The following is an 18,191-nucleotide window of genomic DNA, read 5'->3' as shown; positions in this document are numbered from 1 at the left end:
CATTTCCACTCAGTCACACGCATACATTCACACACATGCATTGCACGCACAAACACAAGCACTCCTTCCTCCTCCCATCAGTCAAGACCAGGCTGACAATCTCAGGCTTTGATCACTGTTCCATTACCATGGGACCATGATGGGTCCTGATTTCTCCTCCCCCCCCCCTTTCACCTCTTCTCCTCGCCCGCATTCCCCCATCTCTCCATCTCTTCCCCTCTTGGTTCCCCTCGCCCAATCACAAATCCCTCGACCCCCACCTACCCCCTCTCTCTCTTTCTCCTTCTGCAGCTGTTTCCTGTGAACATAGAATGATGGAAGATCTCTGGGGATTGCAGTACTCTATACGATCTGTCCTAGTTCTTCCAGGATGACATCACATGAGGGATCGAATGGATGTGCAGCTACCCTGTGTTTTAGTTGGCAGGCATTACAGACATGTCATCACGGAATACCTGCATCAGTCCAACCATTTTCTAAAAGACAAATGAAACGATCACAGATCAAAGCTGTCTGTTTACTGCTCACTGAGTTGTATATCTTACACTGTACAACATGTAACCCCACAGAGAACAGCCCTGTCATAAACCTTTCTTAGCTGTCACAAGAGAAACCTGTTAAACCCAACACCTCTAAAACAATTCCTTGGAAATGTTTTTAACTGCTGGAGCAAAAGGCCACAGAAAGGTTTGAATTCATTCATAGAATGAGTAATCTAAGTAGGCCTATGACGGGAATTAAAACCACATGGAACCATGGGTGTGGAACATTCCGATAATTCTTAAGTGATCTGTCATTAGATCACTTATACAGGGAAATATATAATCCTTTTTCTCTTTACTGACATATGTAAAGAAACAGTTTGAATAAGATTATAGAATTTGAAGAAAAGTCTGATATAAATCCCTAATTGTATTTACATGGATTTGATCACCAAATCACCTCTACAACACTTTTTGCAGTATGAACACCAAGAGCCCATGGGTCTAGACAGACAGCCCAACTTAACAGAAGCCACATGGCATTTGTAAGTGACCAAGAACTCACCCGTGTGGGAACCAAGTAGCTTGGGGAATCAAGCCACAGTGACAGACCTGACGTGTCGAAAAGTGAAGCCAGTCATTTCTCTCCCCATTTCGTGTTTGTGTTTATGACCAAACACACTTAAACGCCGGGCCAAACTCGACAGGGCGAAGCCAGAGCGTTTTATATAGAAAACACTAAAAGCTCAAACAAGCTGGGATCACGAACACGGCCGTCTGAGGGGATCTGGGGAGATGGTGTGCGTGTGAGAAGCTGGGCTGTGCCCCAGAGTCCTGTGGAGATAGGCTATACCTGCCAATCCCAGCCTGGCACATTTTACAAGCTGTGGTTTCCCTCCACAAAACCAAGAGATTTTTTACTATTCCTATATTTTATAACCCTTTTTTTGTTGTTGACTGTAATTCCACACACGGCACAGCAGGCCCCTGTTGTCTACAAGCAGATCTGAGTTGGTATCCCACCCTATCACTTGTTTGAAATAGGATTCAATTGGATGCAGATGAACCAAATACTATCTCATTGTACTTCATGAAATACACATGCTTTTTACAGTCTTCCCAATAAAGGAAACAGACCAGAAAAGCTTAAAGGGTTTCTCTGCAAAGCTACAGTTTCTTTGCACAGTATAGCCAGCCAATCGACTTGTCTGGCAAGACAAAAACCAGAGAAGTTAATGTGCTCCTTCCTGATGTTGACGTGCCTGAAACGCTTACCCTCCAGCAGAGGGCAGCATTCCGTTTTCTTGACGAGGAAGGGAAAGAAAGCGTTTCTGTGACTAATTATTTAACTTTGTTAAGGTGGGACTTACGTGAAAGTAAAGGTTAAAGGTAGGATTCGATCTGCCATGTAAGTAAGGGAATTTTCCCTTAATTCTGCACAGATAAGCTTATTATAGCAAATAAGCAAATAAGATGATATTTTATAACGCTTGTGGTTGATGAAGTAGATATGACATGTCAGCTCATTGCTGGGTAGGTTACAATGCTTCAATGTGTGTAAATGCCATGCATTAGGAGTGAAACCCTTGTTCCAGAATATGGTCTGTAAAATATGTATCGTATGTGGAGCATGTTGCATGTCGGTGGTAAACCCAAATGATGAGACAGCCAGAGGCCTCAGATGTGCTGGATAGACATGAAAACATGACATGTTAGTAGACCTTTAAATAAGAACCGACTGTGATACATCTTTTCCCTGTAAAAAAAATCATATTAGATGTTGTTTGATTCATGTTGCTGATGATTCCCAGTGACAAAACACAAACCCAATGTTTTGGGGGAAACATCCATTTAAATCGACTGAGCAAATAATCTAAATTCAATTCCCAGTGTACAATCAGTGTACATGTATTGACCAGGCATGGACAGCGCAAATAGCAACTTGGGACATTAATGACGCATAGAAATTCCACGGCGCAAAGCAAAGTAACTTGCTGTCGCCGACGCTTTTTGACCTTCTACGGATACCGTACAAAGGCAGGTCCCTGCATCTACAAAAAATAATACAACTTGACAAGTTGTGAAAGAAAGTTATCTTCACAGTTGAGCACAGATTTTTGTCTCCTGAATTTGGACGAGTGACAGTAAGATATGTAGCTAATACCAAATATGAGGTACTAGTCCAAAGGACAGACAACACTAACGCGAAGAAATTGTTTGGTAAGTTCTGCCTGCTAGCTAGCTAACTGTAAACAGTATAATGTGGTCCATTTAGTTTAGCTGACGTTATATAACTGTCTTATTCCAATCGTTGCAGTAACATGCTATTATCAAATCCGTGACCTGTGAAAAGGAGAGGATGTAATGCTGGACGAAAATAAAAGGTACATAGCTAAATAAATACTATGTATTTGGCATTGTATCTGTTCACATGTGCTTGTATGTGTGCTTGTGTGTAAAGTCAATAGGGTTATGTATAATCGTGCTGTCATTGTAATCAGTCTGTCTGTACTGGGCTGTGATATGTCTGCTGTACTCTCCTCAGCATTGAGGAGGAACAGTCCCCTGGAGCGAGAGGCTTGCTCCACCTCTGGAGAGGCTGCAGTGGGAATGTAAGCCCAGAGTGTCCCCTCCTGTCTCGGCCTGTCCTGCAGGTGTCCCTGGGGGCCTGTCATGGACTTCTGTTGGCCGAGGGTGAGGCTGCCATTCTGGGGTGGGGGGTGGGGGGGGGGGGGGAGGGGGAGGGGGAGGGGGAGGGGGAGGGGGAGGGAGTGAGTGAGTGAGAACATAGCTTAGTGACCCAGATATCAATCATGTTACACTAAGCTTACTAGTATATCCTAACTGCTTGTCTCCTCCTCCTCCCCAGGTGGGTTGGTGTACAGCTGGGGTGACCTGTCCTGGAGGCAGGGGCTGACGGTCCCCCCAGCAGCACCCCTACACGAGGACACCCTGACAGGCCAGTGGGTCGTGTCGGTGGCTGCCGGGAGCTTCCATAGTGGGGCAGTCACAGAGGACGGGGCGGTCTACATGTGGGGGGAGAATAACCATGGCCAGTGTGGCGTGTCGGAGAAGGGCCTGGTGCCAGAGCCTACCCTCGTCAGCGTGGTGGACTCGGACAGCGTCCCGCCTCAGGTGGTCCGAGTAACGGAGCTGTCCTGTGGAGAGCAACACACTCTGGCACTGTCTGCTCAGCGTGAGGTGTGGGCGTGGGGAAGTGGCTGCCAGCTGGGTCTTGTCTCCAAGACCTTCCCTGTCTTGAGGCCCCAGAAGGTGGAGCACCTGTCGGGGAGGCATGTGATACAGCTGGCCTGTGGGGCGTTCCACAGCCTGGCTCTGGTTCGAAGTCTACCTTCCCAGGACTACGTTACCCAGAAGTCCTCGGACAGGTGTGGCCAGTGTAAGCAGCTGCTGAACTCCCATACTGACTATGAGGACCACAGCATCCTCTCTGATAGCCACTACTGCCCGCTGGGGGTGGAACTGGAATCAGGCCGGTGGTCGAGACAGTCGACCCCAAAAGAGAGGCTTGCAGCCTACCGTCTCCCTCACAGCGACAGCCCATACCCTGAATCAGTCCCTGGCCAAGCCCAGGATGGAGTACAGGATTTGGTTCGAAATGCACATTTAGGCCACCTCGATTCGGACTCGGACTCAGACTCTGCTCAGTTCTCGTTGTCTGTTTCTCCATCCCTTGTTGAAGAGGCCTCTCATTCCCCTTCCGCAGAGTCCAACAGAGAGGCCACACCAGAGCCCCCTCCGCAGGAAGACGGCAGCCCTGGAGCTCAGACGGACGGCACAGATTCCCGTCCTCAGAGAACCAAACTCTTTTCTGACGAGCTCAAAGGCTTCTGTAGTAGACTCTCCGATCCCGAGCTGACTGATTGCACTACTGGAGAGGCACTATTTGATGGACGCCTTTCTTCAAGTTATGAGGAGCCCTCTCCTGTGAGGGCCTCCTCCAGTCTGTGTGGGTCTGCCCAGGGTTCGGGGAGTGTGTCTGGGTGGTGGCAGGGCAGGAACAAGGCTCGAGGTGGGCGTCGGTGTGTGGAGGAGAACTTTCAGGGCAAGAAGAGCGCCAGTCTGGCTGACATACTGCTGGAGGATGCTACAGCAGCCAATAGGAGGAGATCTCTCCCAGGAGCATTCTCTCATGGTATTCAGTTAAACCTTTTATCTATTGGTCGCCTATACAGAACTTCATTCATGTATTTTAAAGTTTCAAAAAGCCCTATGTGGTCTTAGAAACTTTTAAAATGCATTTATGCACTTTCAGTTCATGTTTTAGACTACTCCTTGTGTTTCATTCTGTAGATCGGATGTATTAAAGACTCGTACTTCCTCAAACGTAAATCTAAATGTCTAAATGGACACTTCTCAACTGTTTGTCAACTATCTGACCCTCTGTGTGGGCAGCATCACCAGTTCTGCCCAGAGGGAAGTGCCCAAGGGGCAGGGGGAAGGGGCCGGCGCCTGGCGTGGACGAGACTGAGGAGCAGCTGCCCTCCCTGGCCAACGAGGTGTGGAGCTGGGGCAGGGGTCAGGAGGGTCAGCTGGGCCACGGAGACCACTTGCCCAGGTAGGACCAACACACACACACACACACAGGGCCCATACATGTGAATAGTTGCTCCGACTGAAACATGCCCATGTCTTTCCAGGCTCCAGCCCCTGTGTATAAAGACTCTGAACGAAGAAGAGGTCGTCAGGGTGGCTGCAGGGACATATCATTCTGTGGCCATCACTGCCAAATGTCAGGTAACAAACATGCGTAGAAACACACCTACACACATGGTGCTCACACACGTACATCATTGGACACGTTATTCCGCTCCCACACCTACATCTGACCAAATCAAATTCATTCTGAAAGCAGAAGCGTCCGATTTAATGGGACTGCTGTATTTTCGGAAACGTAACCTCATTTCTCCCAGGTTTTCAGCTGGGGCAGCAACATGAGTGGCCAGCTGGGACACATGATGAGTCCTACCACTCGCCCTCAACAGGCCAAGGTAACCCTACCTCACTGTGGTGTGTTACCGCACGTGTATTCCTCTACCCTGGCCACTGTTAATGCAACGCGTGCACGACTGACCAGCTCTGTGTGTCTGCTGCGGCCCACCGTAGATCTCCGAGGGGATCCGTGTGTGGGATGTGGCGGCGGGTCAGAGCCACTCCCTGTTCCTGGCGGACGGGGACTGCGTCCAGCCCGTGCTCTGCTACAGCGGACAGCGGGACTCGCAGGGGTCACCTCCGAGGTTGCGGGAGAGGTCGTCCGCCAGAGGAGAGATGCACACAGTCAGACCGATCCTGCTGCCCTTCTGCATGGACGTGAGTACCCGACCAGTGGATCGTGTTGAGGACGTGATGCCCAGGGCAGAGGCTATGTTTGATGCCGTAGAGGCAGTCTGGCTGTGTAACGCGCCTCGTGCTGCCGCTGCAGATGGGCTACGTGAGCGGCGTGGCCTGCGGCGGGCAGAGCTGCGCGGCGCTGGCAGACCACAACGTGATGGGCTTCATCGGCGGCATCCACGAGCTGGCCGCCTCCGAGAGGAAGGACTACTGCAGGCTCGCCGACGTCCACCGACGCGTGGTCTGTCCGCTGCTCAACAGAGGTGAGATAAAGGAGCAGCGAGGGAGGGGGGGATGGCGATGAGGGGAGCAGCGAGGGAGGGAGGTGTGGACGGAGATGAGGGGAGCAGCGAGGGAGGGGGGGACGGAGATGAGGGGAGCAGCGAGGGAGGGGGGGATGGAGATGAGGGGAGCAGCGAGGGAGGGAGGTGTGGACGGAGATGAGGGGAGCAGCGAGGGAGGGGGGGACGGAGATGAGGGGAGCAGCGAGGGAGGGGGGGATGGAGATGAGGGGAGCAGCGAGGGAGGGAGGTGTGGACGGAGATGAGGGGAGCAGCGAGGGAGGGGGGGACGGAGATGAGGGGAGCAGCGAGGGAGGGAGGTGTGGACGGAGATGAGGGGACCAGGAAGGGGGGGGATAGGAAGAAGCCTCAGGAGGAGCAATTCAGTGAGGGCTCCGCTCCTCCAGAGATGATCCCCTCCTCCAGAGATGGTTATGTCCCTCTTCTGCCTTGGCCCTGCAGTGTCCTCCACCATGGGCCCCTGCAGCCAGCTCTTCCACACTCTGGGGGCCAGTTTCAGTCGCCTGTGTCAGCTGATTGGACAGCACTCTGTCTCCCTCACTTCCTTCCTGCATCACGCCCACAACCGTGACATCACAGGCCTGCTCCTCCTCCAGCACTCTGACCTCTTCCTGAATACTTACAAAGAGTGAGTACACACCTGCTACTGATAAGGACACAAGTAGCACCACCAAGAAGCGCACAGCAGATCTCTCTCTCAGCCTCTTCTATGGCCAGTCTAAAGTGAGCTTCCGTCTAAAACTGGAGAACTTACTCTCTCCTTTCATCCCTCTCCTTCTGCCCCCTCTCCCTGCCCCCTCCCTCTCCTTCTGCCCCCTCTCCCTGCCCCCTCCCTCTCCAGATACTGTGGTTCAGTTGGCAACTTCCAGGTGATGGGAGGCTTCCAGGCCATCGCCAAGCTCTCTGTGTAAGACGTTGTGCTCTTCCACTTTAACCCAGTCTATTCAGACGGATCGTCTCTCATTGCTCCCCCCCTCCTCCTTCCTGTTCCCGCTCCCAGGGAGTGTTTCGGTAAGAAGCTGGAGCTGCTGAGGCAGCTGTCAGACAGCCCGGAGAAGGCCCCGCTGGGAGACCTGCTGGTGTCTCTGTGCTACATGCCTCTGGAGCAGCTCCACCAGTACAGCAGGCTGCTGCTTAAGCTGGCCACCTGCTTCGACGTGGTGCGTGCTCCCAGCCCCTCCCCCCAGCCCCTCCCCCCAGCCCCCCCCCCAGCCCCCCCCCAGGCCTGCCTCGTTTCTCTGATGACTGCATGGGAGCTGTTTTTAATTTGCTCGACGATGACATCTTTTAATTGCTTTCAAATTATGCACTCAGCACATACACATTGCCCGGAGTATATAATTATTATTAAATTAAAAAAATGATCAGTCATGGGAGACGACGGGTATGTTGGTGAAGTAGCACTCTTACGTGGTGAGGAGCAGCGATGACTCATGCTGTGTTTGCGTGGGGAAGCAGAACACGGCAGCCTACCAGCGCCTCCAGGAGGGCTGCTCGGGGTACGAGGACCTGTCCAACAGCCTGCGGAGGAAGAGGAAGGAGGCGGAGAACACCTGCCTCTTCTGGAAGACCTTCTCAGGAAGGAGCACAGTGAGTGTCCACGTCCCGGCCTGCAGCGCTACCAACACCTCCCACGTTACCGAGGCTCATTACAATAACGTACTGGTTGTCGAGGTGACTTCAAAGTGATTCAAAGGGCCCTAGGCTTAGGACTGGCTCCCCCCCTCCCCCTCATACTGACCAAAGCCTTGTCTGGCTCATGGAGTAAAGGTGGATGTTGTGTCGTTCTGTCCCCGGGCCTCCTCACCCTGACAGGACTCTCTCCGCCTGCCCGTACGTCGCCTGTTGTGTGAGACCAGCAACAAGTCCCTGACCCTGCAGAACGCCGGCAGGTTCTCTGTCAACTGGTTCATCCTTTTCAACGACGCCCTAGTCCACGCACAGGTGAGGCCTACAGGAGTCACTGGGGGCGTGCAGGCAGGGGCGAGCTTGCATGCAGCGTTGAGGCACAGCAGAAAGGAGTCAGGTGGCCGAGCGGTAAGGGAATTGGGCTAGTAATCGGAAGGTTGACAGTTCGATTCCCGGCTGTGCAAAATGACGTTGTGTCCTTGGGCAAGGCACTTCACCCTACTTGCCTCGGGGGAATGTCCCTGTACTTACTGTAATTAGCTCTGGATAAGAGCGTCTGCTAAATGACTAAATGTAATGTAAAAATCTGACTGGAAATAACATTGTAGGGTCATTCTTCCTGAAATATTTTGTTGTGACTGAGCTGCATGTTTTGTTTGTCTCTTGTTCTATCAGGGCACCATCCCCTCTAAGGGCTTTGTAAGTACTTCATGTTCAGTTCCATACCTAGCTGTCAGCTTAGTAGTCGTCTACCCAGTTCTCTGTTGCCTCCCACCTTTGTGGCCCTTTGTTGTCAGTATGGGTGTGTTTGTCGACGCTAGGTGTGGGTTTGAGAACGGAGCTGCTTTTAGTAGCTCAAAGCTCCCGTAAGTGACGCATGGTATTTACTCAGCAAACACTCGACTGGAGCTGCAGGATGAGTTCCAACACGATATATGAAGGCAAACTCGCTGCACCACCTATTTAATTCTGGTCCGGTGCTGCTGTGTTTGCTGCCGTTCGTCCGTTTTGCCACAGGCCCTGTTGTGCAGTATTGCTCGACAGGCAGTCGCTAAGTTCTTAATCAGTCTGATTTCCTTTTCAGAATGTAGGCTGCTGGTTTATTTGCGGGCAGACAGACCCCGAATAGTGAAAGTGATTGGAGTGAATGCCCCCATGTGGAGCAGAACGCCGTGTTAGTATCTCTGTGTCCCTGCTCCGGCTCTTTGATGGCTGCTGCGTTACCATGGCGAGGGCCTGCTCCCCCCCCCCCCCCCCGTTCTGTCTGTGTGTTTGTGTTTGGAGTGTGCCTGCTGTGCTCTCCTTGTCTTTAAAGCTTTGTGCCAATATCTTTGATCCGACGTGACAAATAAACTGCCATAAGCGGTGATTCGCCTTTGGTGTAGAAACTTGTCACTCGTGACAGAATCCCATTAAACCCTCTCTGGTACTGGCACTGTTTCTCATGATTAAACTTTTGTGAAATGCCACTTTTTTGAAACATGTTGTAATGGACAGACATGACTTGTTTTGAGAACACCCTCCGCCAAATAGTTGTTGGAGGAGATCCCCCCACCTGATTGGTGCCGGGGACCTTTGAAAAGTGATGTGTTGTCAAAGCAGCTGTGTGGGTTTGAGCCACTTCCCAATTTTAGGCCATAATCACGTTAGTGGAAAGCCAAGAAATGACTGCTACTTCACTAAGATTGGCAGGTTTCACTTTCATTCACACTTACCAGCCCTACCAACTGCCTAGCAGGTCCTTTACAAAGGGGAACAAGAGGCCCAGACACTACCTAGGCACAGATTTATTGTCGGCAGTTGAGCGAATTTCATGTCTTTGCGAAGGAACTGTGGAATTCCACGTTTATTCTTCTGTTGCAAACCACGAGGTTATAGCTACACAGCCAGACTATTGTGACAGAAAGAATTATGTTGTATAAGGCCATGTGCCCCTACACAAATTGCACTAGTGCAAAATGATGAATAATAGTGATGTTTGAGAACGTTAGCGGTCATAGTTTTTGCTGTAGATTGTTGTTGTTTTGAAATCCTAACTCCTGCCTCCCCTCAGTTCTCCTCGCACCACGTGTACCCTCTGGCCATCCTGTGGGTGGAGCCTGTTACCCAGGAAACCAGCAGCCTGTGAGTCCTCTAGTCTTAGGTTCTACTGTGGGTTGTTTTTACCAATTTCTGTGTCTAACTTTTGAGCTTTTCTGTCCACTGAAATACTGCTGCACCTATGATCTTCTGCTGTACTTTCTATTTGCACTATATTGTATATAGCTTTGAAGGAAAGTGTCTGCTAAATTAATCAAATGTATAAGGTAAATGTAATGTTGACGTTTTTGTGCTCGACCAGGTATGGCATTAAGGTGACCACACCAGAGGAGACTTTCACACTGCTAGCTACCTCACCTCAGGAAAAGGTAGAGGTCCACAACCAGTCTGAACAAACACCTTCTTTAAGGTTTAACCTTGATGTGCAAGTCAAATGACTGAGTGACCTAACTCTCCTGTACGTGTGTGCGTGTGTGCGTGTGTGTGTGTGTGCGCGTGCGTGTGTGTGCGTGTGTGTGTGCGTGCGTGTGTGTGCTTCTCTGCAGGCGAAGTGGCTGCGTGCCCTGAACCAGGCTGTGGAGCAGCAGGTCGTGATGGGGGACAGGGTGGGGGTGGGTGGCGTCCCCGCCGTGGCGCGCTCTGCCTCTTACACCTTCACCAGGGACGGACGTCTGAAGGACGCCACCTACAGCGGGCGCTGGCTCACTGCCACGCCCCACGGCAGGTCAGTCACACACACACATGGAAGTCCCTCGCTCCATCCTAAAATATGTCTTTTTTTTGGTCTTCTTCTGACGATATCTAATTGTGTTTCAGGGGGACTATGAAGTGGCCGGATGGAAGAACATACACAGGAACATTTAAACAGGGATTGGAGGATGGGTGAGCTAGAGTAGTACAATGTCAGAAGATATCCACCACTGTTGACTCTTGGTTAGGACCTTGCATTCTCCTAGATACGTTTTGTTAATCATCTACAGGAGGACTGTTGGGGCTAGCACTAATAGTGTATTATCCATTGTTGCGTTGGTGTGTTTCTCCCTGGCTGGTAGCTATGGAGACTGTGTGATGCCCAACAAGCTGCAGAACAAGCCTGATCGTTACCTTGGCCAGTGGAGGGAGGGCAGGATCCATGGTTTTGGGACCTACAGGTCAGCCTGCCTGTCTTTGTCTGTCTGTCTGCCTGCCTGCCTGTCTGCCTGCCTGTCTGTCTGCATGCGTGTGTCAAAACAAACGCAATCCTAGTAAATGCCTAGTGTGCGTGTACTGAGTATTTGAGGCAAGGCCGTAATCATAATACACATAATAATCATAATAATCATAATCATATTGGGGGGGGACACATCCCCCCCCAATATTCAAATCTGGTCAAAATGTCCCACCCAATACATTGATATAAAAACATAAATGTGCTACGCTACGACAGGCAACCACCCACGCTGTCCGAAATGATCATTAAAAAAAATAATCGTCCCCCCCAATGATGATTCCATGGCTACGCCCTTGATTTGAGGTGTAACAGTGGAGTGTGCTGTGGCTGCCCAGGTATGCCTCCGGGGAGGTGTACGAGGGCTCCTTCCACGACACGCTGCGTCAGGGCCACGGCATGCTGAGCAGCGGCAAGCTCGCTCGCTCCTCCTCCAGCGTGTTCGTCGGCCAATGGCTGCAGGACAAGAGGACCGGCTACGGTGTCTTCGATGACATCACCAAGTAGGTCCCACATCTCCAGGACGGGTCCGAACCCTAACCACACCCAATTTTTTACTAGCCAGTGGGTTCACTCTTGGTCTGATTTCAAACGCTGTGCGATGTGTGAGTCAGGTGTTAAACTCCCATATGTTGTCTCAGAGGTGAGAAGTACATGGGCATGTGGCTGGAGAACCAGCGACAGGGCAGCGCTGTGGTGGTCACCCAGTTTGGCTTGTACTACGAGGGCACCTTCGGCAACAACAAGATGACAGTGAGTGCAAATGCAAAAGGGGGATGTTTTCCTTGGGGGTCCACCTCATGTGCGGTGACTGTGTGTGTGACTCACCCTCAGGGCACCGGCCTCCTAGTGGTCGATGACGATACTGCATTCCAGGGAGAGTTCTCCGACGACTGGATACTCAATGGAAAGGTAGTAGAAGATGCTGGGGACGTTGTAGAGGAATGATGTAATGTACCATTGTTGAAATACTGTATGGTATTGCACACTACTATATATGGAATATTCTCACTTTTCCTATCTTGCCCTTTCTTTTTCATTCATTCGCTCCAAACACACACACTTTGGGCGCCTCGTCCTTTCAGGGTACCTTGTCCATGCCTAACGGAGATCATATTGAGGGTCATTTCAGTGGAGAGTGGGCCACGGGACTGAAGATAGAGGGCAGGTACACCAAGCCCAACCTCTACATGACAGAGAGGAGAGAGAGGCCCTGTGAGCTGTAAGGACAGACAGCTTCGTTTGAGGGCGGGCAGGGGGTCATGTGCATTGTGTTCATGCACATGTTTGTATGTTTATTTGTTTGTGTGTTTCTGCCCATATGCGTATGCTTATCTGTAAGTGTGTGTGTGTTTAGTAAATTGGGTCGCTTGGCAGTGCCTGCTGATCAGAAGTGGAAGTCAGTGTTTGACGAGTGTTGGAGAAGGCTGGACTGTGACTCACCGGGCCAAGGTGACAGGAAGAGGGCCTGGGAGAAAATAGCTGTCACTCTCACCACAGGTCACAGAAACGGGTAAAGAACACACACACACACACAAAAACGGATTCAGACTTTTCCACACAGATGCACGTAACAGTCGTGTGTGTGTGTGTGTGTGTGTAGACAATTGTCGTTGAGTCGTAGTCAGAGGATGACCCTGGAGCAGCTGGAGGTCATCCCTCAGCACGTCGGCCCTGTCACCACCGCCTACTACAACAGCATCAGACGCTACCTCTCCAAGGTCCGGCCCCACCCTCTCACACACACCGCCCTTCCAAGCTACCACACCAGCTTTGTAGCCCAGTGATTGACGCCTGTCTTCCCCCCGGGCCCCTCCCCAGGCGTGTGAGACCCCTCTGCACCCTCTGGGCTGCCTGCTGGAGACCCTGGTGACTGTGTACAGGATGACCTACGTGGGGGTGGGCTCCAACCGGCGGCTGCTGTGCCAGGCCGTGGAGGAGATCAGGTCCTACCTCACACGCATCTTCCAGCTCGTCAGGTACACGGCCAGAGGACTCTGCTCTGCTTTCTTCTGCTGTGCTCTGCTCTGCTCTCAGAGGGTATGCAGAGGGATATCCTTCACTGCTCCCAGGGGTAACCTGTCTCTCCTGGCGTCTCCAGGTTCCTGTTCCCAGACCTCCCAGGGGAGGGGACCTTCATCCCAGAGTGTTCCTCCTCCCCAGCCTCCAGCCAGCCAGGGTGGCTGGGATCTCCGGTTCCCCTGACCGAGGCTGGCCAGCAGGGGTGAGTCTGCCCTACAGAGCCTTCCAACGCTAGTCTAAGAGTTAAGAGTTCTTCCTTCATTCACTCCCACCAGATCAAGTGCAGGGTGGGAAGGAGGGAATGAATGTGTGAGATTGGGATGATGACTGAGGCAGATATACCTTACTAGAAGTCTAGTGTATATAATACGATTCCACACCTCTCTTGTCCTCCCCCCCCATTCCTGTCTCTCTGGGAACTCCCCTCCCCCTCCTCTAGCTGTGTGGTGAGCAGCTCCAGCCTGCTGCTGCCCGTGCTCCTGCCCCGCCTCTACCCTCCCCTCTTCACCCTGTACTGCCTCCACCAGGAGAGGCAGGAGGCCGACTACTGGGACTGTGTCATCCGCCTCAACAAGCAGTCTGACCAGGCCCTGCTCGCCTTCCTTGGGGTGCAAGAGTGAGTCACAACACACACACACACACACCTGGTTGTATCACACTGTGTTTGATGAGCCCCCCCCCCCCCCTCATGGTGACTATTGTGTATGGTGTTGTAGGAGGTTCTGGCCGGTGTCTGTCTCTGTGCTGGGGGAGCAGAAACAGGTGAGCCCCACCCGACTAGTCCAGCCTCCTCTCCGCTCCGCTCCTCATCCGCCCCTCCAGTCACACAGCTCCCTCTGCCTTCTGTCTCTGCTGCTGGACACTCTGCTGGACACTCTGCTGTCCAAGTGCTCACCACCCCGCCTCAACACACACCAACACATCTTTTCCTCCTCCATCCTTCTCCTCCTCTCACTCCTTCTTGTCCTCCTCCTGCTGGTCCGGATGTCAGATCCTCTTTAGCAACTGCAGGACAGCTGGGAGCTGCTTCGCTGGGCTGAGGCCTCGTTCCATGTTACACACCGCACTATCATAGTCCTCTAATATAAGTTAATGTCCTGATCTCATTGGCCAGTGACTCACTGTAAACAAGCGAACGAAGGAGAAAAAGCACAGGGTCGTGTCAGGGAAGTTTTGTTGTCGGTAAGATACAGAGTAGATGTACGCCACAGTATTACATTTCTGGGAAGTAATGTTTACTCATGCCTGTTTTTCAAACCATTTTCCTGTCCACTCCCAGGTCCTCTCCAGCTCTAGAGACGCTTGCTTCGCCTCTGCTGTGGAGACCCTTCAGCAGCTCAGGTAAACACACTCCAGTCCAGTGTTGCTCCTACGTCAACCATCAGAACCTATTATGTTACATTCCTCTCTTCTCTCCCCGTAGTACCACATTCACTCCATCAGACAAGCTGCTGGTGATCCACCTAACCTTCAAGGAGCTGAAACTGGAAGTACAAGCCCTCTTGGATGGGAACTTCCTGTTGTCCATGGACGACCTCCTCCCCCTCTCCCTGTACGTGGTGCTCAGAGCCAGGTATGACATTGTCGTCGTCGTCATCATCATCCAGAGGGAACTGTCCGAGGTGCATGTGGCGCGGCTGTGAGGACGTGGGTCTGGTGATGCTCATGTTGTTCCCCTCTGGGCAGGATCCGAAACCTGGGGGCCGAGGTGAGCCTGATTGAGGACCTGATGGAGCCGTGTTTACAGCACGGAGAGCTGGGCCTCATGTTCACCACGCTCCAGGTACACTACACGCACACATACTACACATGTACTAGGGGTGGGGGGAAACATCGATTCACATTTGAATCGCGATTCAGTCTTCTAGCGATTCACATCGATTCACAAATGTAAAAAAAAACAACAACAAAAAAATCGAATATCATTTCTTTTTTCGAATCGTGAGGTAACAAAAGATTCCCACCCCTAATATCTACGTATACTGGATACAATAAAGCCACAGAATACAGTGAAAGAGACCTGCCAGCTAGCTGGATTAGAGCTCTTGTATCCGATGATCAATGTGAGTACGTGGTTTAGAAAATAACTGTGGTTCTCTTGTCTTGTGTGTCTACGTGTCTGTCAAGGCTTGCTATGTCCACATCCAGCGGGAGAAGACCACCTGATGAGGGATAGGAACCAGAGGGGAGGGGGGGTCTCCTGGCATCAGACTGTGTCTGGGAGGTACAAGCTCTAATGATCTCACAGCATTGTATACTGACTACTTACTATGTCCACAACCACATGGAGACGTGAACCAAGACAAGGCAGTTGGATGGTAGATATCGAATGTATCTACTCTACCTTGGTGACACAGGGAGACCTCTGAGAAGAACACGATGGCCCCTGTCTCTATACTGCCTCTCTCCATCACAACTCCACTGTTTTGGCTCTATAGGGACCATCCATTTATTACTAAGGTAGAATTAAGTCAAATTTCCTCCAGTGGCTTGACCACTGGTTACATAATCATTATGTAAATTTTGATTTGGGTGTGGCCAGACTCATTCTAAAGGGAGTTATGACGGAACATTGAGTTATCTTAAAGGGATAGATCATGAAAAGCTCAAAACACTGGAAAATGTTTACTATTTAAAACTTTTATGAACAGAAACATATGGGAAGTGTCTACAATGCTGCAATTGTATTTTTTGAATTGAATTTATTTTTTCTAATGTGTAGTAGACTAACAATGTTTTTCACTTATCTTAAATGACAGTGGATTGTAACCGCGTGTTAACTACTGTACTAAAGTATCTCAGTAAAGGTGATGGACTGCTTATAAATGCTGCCAATTTATGTTATATATATATATAAGAATTTATATATATATACGTCAAGCTACTGCGCAGACTTAAAACAATTTAGCAAAATTCCTGAAGATATTTTCAGATATTTGATTCAATCATTCAATTTGTGTGTGTTTGAGTGCGTGTGCGCGCGCTTGCGTGTCTGTGAATGTGTGCTGCTGGTTGCTTTGTGCGGTGTGTTTGTGTGTGCGTGTGTGCGAATTAGATCAAACTTGACACGGCAAGTATTTCACCAGGCGTTATTAGTGTGTGACTGATAATCCTGAGAGCGGTTTAGAGACACACGGTTCATCCAGAGACAGAGTTCCTGATCTGGTCTCTGATCTGGTCTCTGATCTGGTCTGCGGCACCTTTGTCTCCCTGGTATCCTGACTGTCCAGTCCCGCAACTGTTTCAATTCAGTCCTTATTTAGGCATAAATATATATTCATGAAACGATGAGGGATTACCTATCCCTTTGACTGATGATCTGATTTTTAGTACAAATGTAGGATTCAAAACAATGATTCATCCTTGTGTTTATATTGCTTTCATGGCAGTGTGCTGTTTGAGATTTCTGAAGCTTGAAGTTAACCGCACCTTTCGATGAGATGATTGAACTGTGTTACTGCTCAAACTGTTCTCTTATGTCTGTTGTAACTCTGATATATGAAGACATGGACCCAGCCAGACTGAGGCCTCAGTCTTTTGTCTTCTGCTCCAGTTTTTTACAGATTGTCTATCATCATGTGTTGGTCTTAAACCATGGTGAATTTCACAGATGCTTGTACAGTGCACTTGCCACAATGAACAGTCACATTTGATTGACCACTGAATATTATGTTGTTGTTTTTTTACTCACAGCTGCTTTATAATGTAACCACTGTTTGAAAGTTAAGAAATGATTGATAAATTAATGGGTTGTGTTGGTTGATTTACTGACAAATGAATGAAATGGTCTCATTTCAAAATCAAAATAAAATGAATGACCAAGACCAGAAACAGCTCATTGCCTTTTGCTCTTACTACAACATGTTTTCCTTGCTTCCCTGTGTTTGCTGTGAGTCTTATAGGCCTTATATTGTACAAGCTCCAGAATTGAGTTGTGTTACTGTGTGACCACATGGAAGTGTAATACTGGTAGTGGTGGAATTAAAGACTGTAGTGTGTATGTTTGTTTGGTGGTAAGGGTCTTAGTGACTGCTGGAAGGAGGATCAGGATTAACACTGTGATGGGGAGTGACCCTGAGGGTTCTCCTTGGACTCCCACAGTGGAGAGGAAGAGACATCTGGGCCAATCCATAATCTCCCAAGAGCTGTCGGTGAGGGCGACCTCCTGAACTCCACAGTCATGAAAACCTGGGGGGTTTACAGCTTGTGTTGCTTACAGTAAATGTTGCTTTGTTGCGAGTGTTAATTCTTCAAAAATGACGACGGATTAACCATAATTAATTTGTTGTTTCCATGTTAGTTACTCATCTGATTAAAACTGATTTCAGTGTTTACGTTTTGACTTTAAAATGACCAGCAACGCACGTACCCACACACTATGGTTTGACGTTCGGAATGAAGGCTGGTCTCTTGAATACCCAAATGTTGCTTTAGCCCACCACCACTATTAACCACTGTGCCATGCTACTGTTAGCTGTATCTACTGCCCGACAGATACTTGAGTGTGGGGCTAAAAGCAGCGCTAAGAAGATTTGTGAGCTGGACCTGCCTGTATGGTGAAGTGCTCCCAGAGAGAGAGAAAGAGAAAGAGAGAGAGAGATTGCTCGCTCGTCCAGGATTAAGTGGAGGATAGAGAGGGATTACAGGCTGTATTTCCGTGGACGCTTTGTAGTAAAACCACGTACATGTTGACACCGGTCCTGGCTTGCAACCTTTACCTAAATATATTTGACGGGATGGTCAACAGCTGAAGTTGACCCGCAGAACAGAGGATATCTGCGTGTGGACATCAGGGAGGGACACCTGAGGACTCAGGCAAGGTAAGGTTAAAGTCTGACGGTCGATTGTTTGCTTTGTTTGATGAGCTTTTACTCTGAGCCGGTGTGTAGCAATCAGCTTTACCCCTCACTGAGCAGCATATCAGCACAACATCATCCAATCTCAATCTCCCAGTGGAACTTCAGGCATACATGGGTGTTTTATCAGACCGCAATGTGTCACCATCTGTAGGTCTTGACCCATGCGAGCGATGTGAATAGAGCTTATGGAATTTAATGGAATCACAACAAACTCATGATATAGTTTCTTACATGGTCCAGTATGGAGCTAGGGAAGCATTCCTCTAGTTTCTGTCTCCTGTTACTCATGCCTGCATTA

At 50.0% G+C, this 18,191-nt stretch overlaps 1 protein-coding gene across 5 annotated transcripts; it reads left to right on the top strand.

Moving 5' to 3' along the window:
* The first annotated feature begins 1,811 nt into the window (after positions 1-1,811).
* Positions 1,812-16,858, top strand: LOC124485107 (alsin-like). Of its 5 annotated transcripts, none has more exons than XM_047046448.1 (34): positions 1,812-1,890; positions 2,800-2,866; positions 3,028-3,176; positions 3,352-4,638; positions 4,899-5,061; positions 5,144-5,240; positions 5,417-5,494; positions 5,610-5,813; positions 5,926-6,097; positions 6,578-6,764; positions 6,978-7,043; positions 7,137-7,296; positions 7,595-7,726; positions 7,952-8,080; positions 8,441-8,464; positions 9,819-9,889; positions 10,107-10,173; positions 10,351-10,529; positions 10,622-10,687; positions 10,858-10,956; positions 11,351-11,515; positions 11,654-11,765; positions 11,847-11,924; positions 12,098-12,234; positions 12,370-12,525; positions 12,616-12,733; positions 12,834-12,991; positions 13,114-13,236; positions 13,474-13,650; positions 13,751-13,796; positions 14,314-14,375; positions 14,458-14,607; positions 14,721-14,817; positions 15,162-16,858. In XM_047046448.1, exons 2-34 carry the CDS (start codon positions 2,847-2,849, stop codon positions 15,198-15,200), a joined length of 4,968 nt encoding a protein of 1,655 aa, XP_046902404.1. In that variant the 5' UTR covers positions 1,812-1,890; positions 2,800-2,846; the 3' UTR covers positions 15,201-16,858. The 5 variants fall into 5 exon arrangements, with proteins under 5 accessions (XP_046902404.1, XP_046902407.1, XP_046902406.1 ...); XM_047046451.1 differs by lacking the exon at positions 1,812-1,890 and adding an exon at positions 1,965-2,702 and having other exon boundaries at positions 12,098-12,180; XM_047046450.1 differs by lacking the exon at positions 1,812-1,890 and adding an exon at positions 1,965-2,702 and having other exon boundaries at positions 12,098-12,180; positions 12,355-12,525.
* The last annotated feature ends 1,333 nt before the right edge of the window (positions 16,859-18,191 follow it).

This window comes from Hypomesus transpacificus, chromosome 23 (assembly GCF_021917145.1).
Source record: "Hypomesus transpacificus isolate Combined female chromosome 23, fHypTra1, whole genome shotgun sequence".
NCBI lineage: Eukaryota > Metazoa > Chordata > Actinopteri > Osmeriformes > Osmeridae > Hypomesus > Hypomesus transpacificus.
Note: the sequence above shows the minus strand (reverse complement) of the source record. Positions and strands in the feature narration are given on the sequence as shown.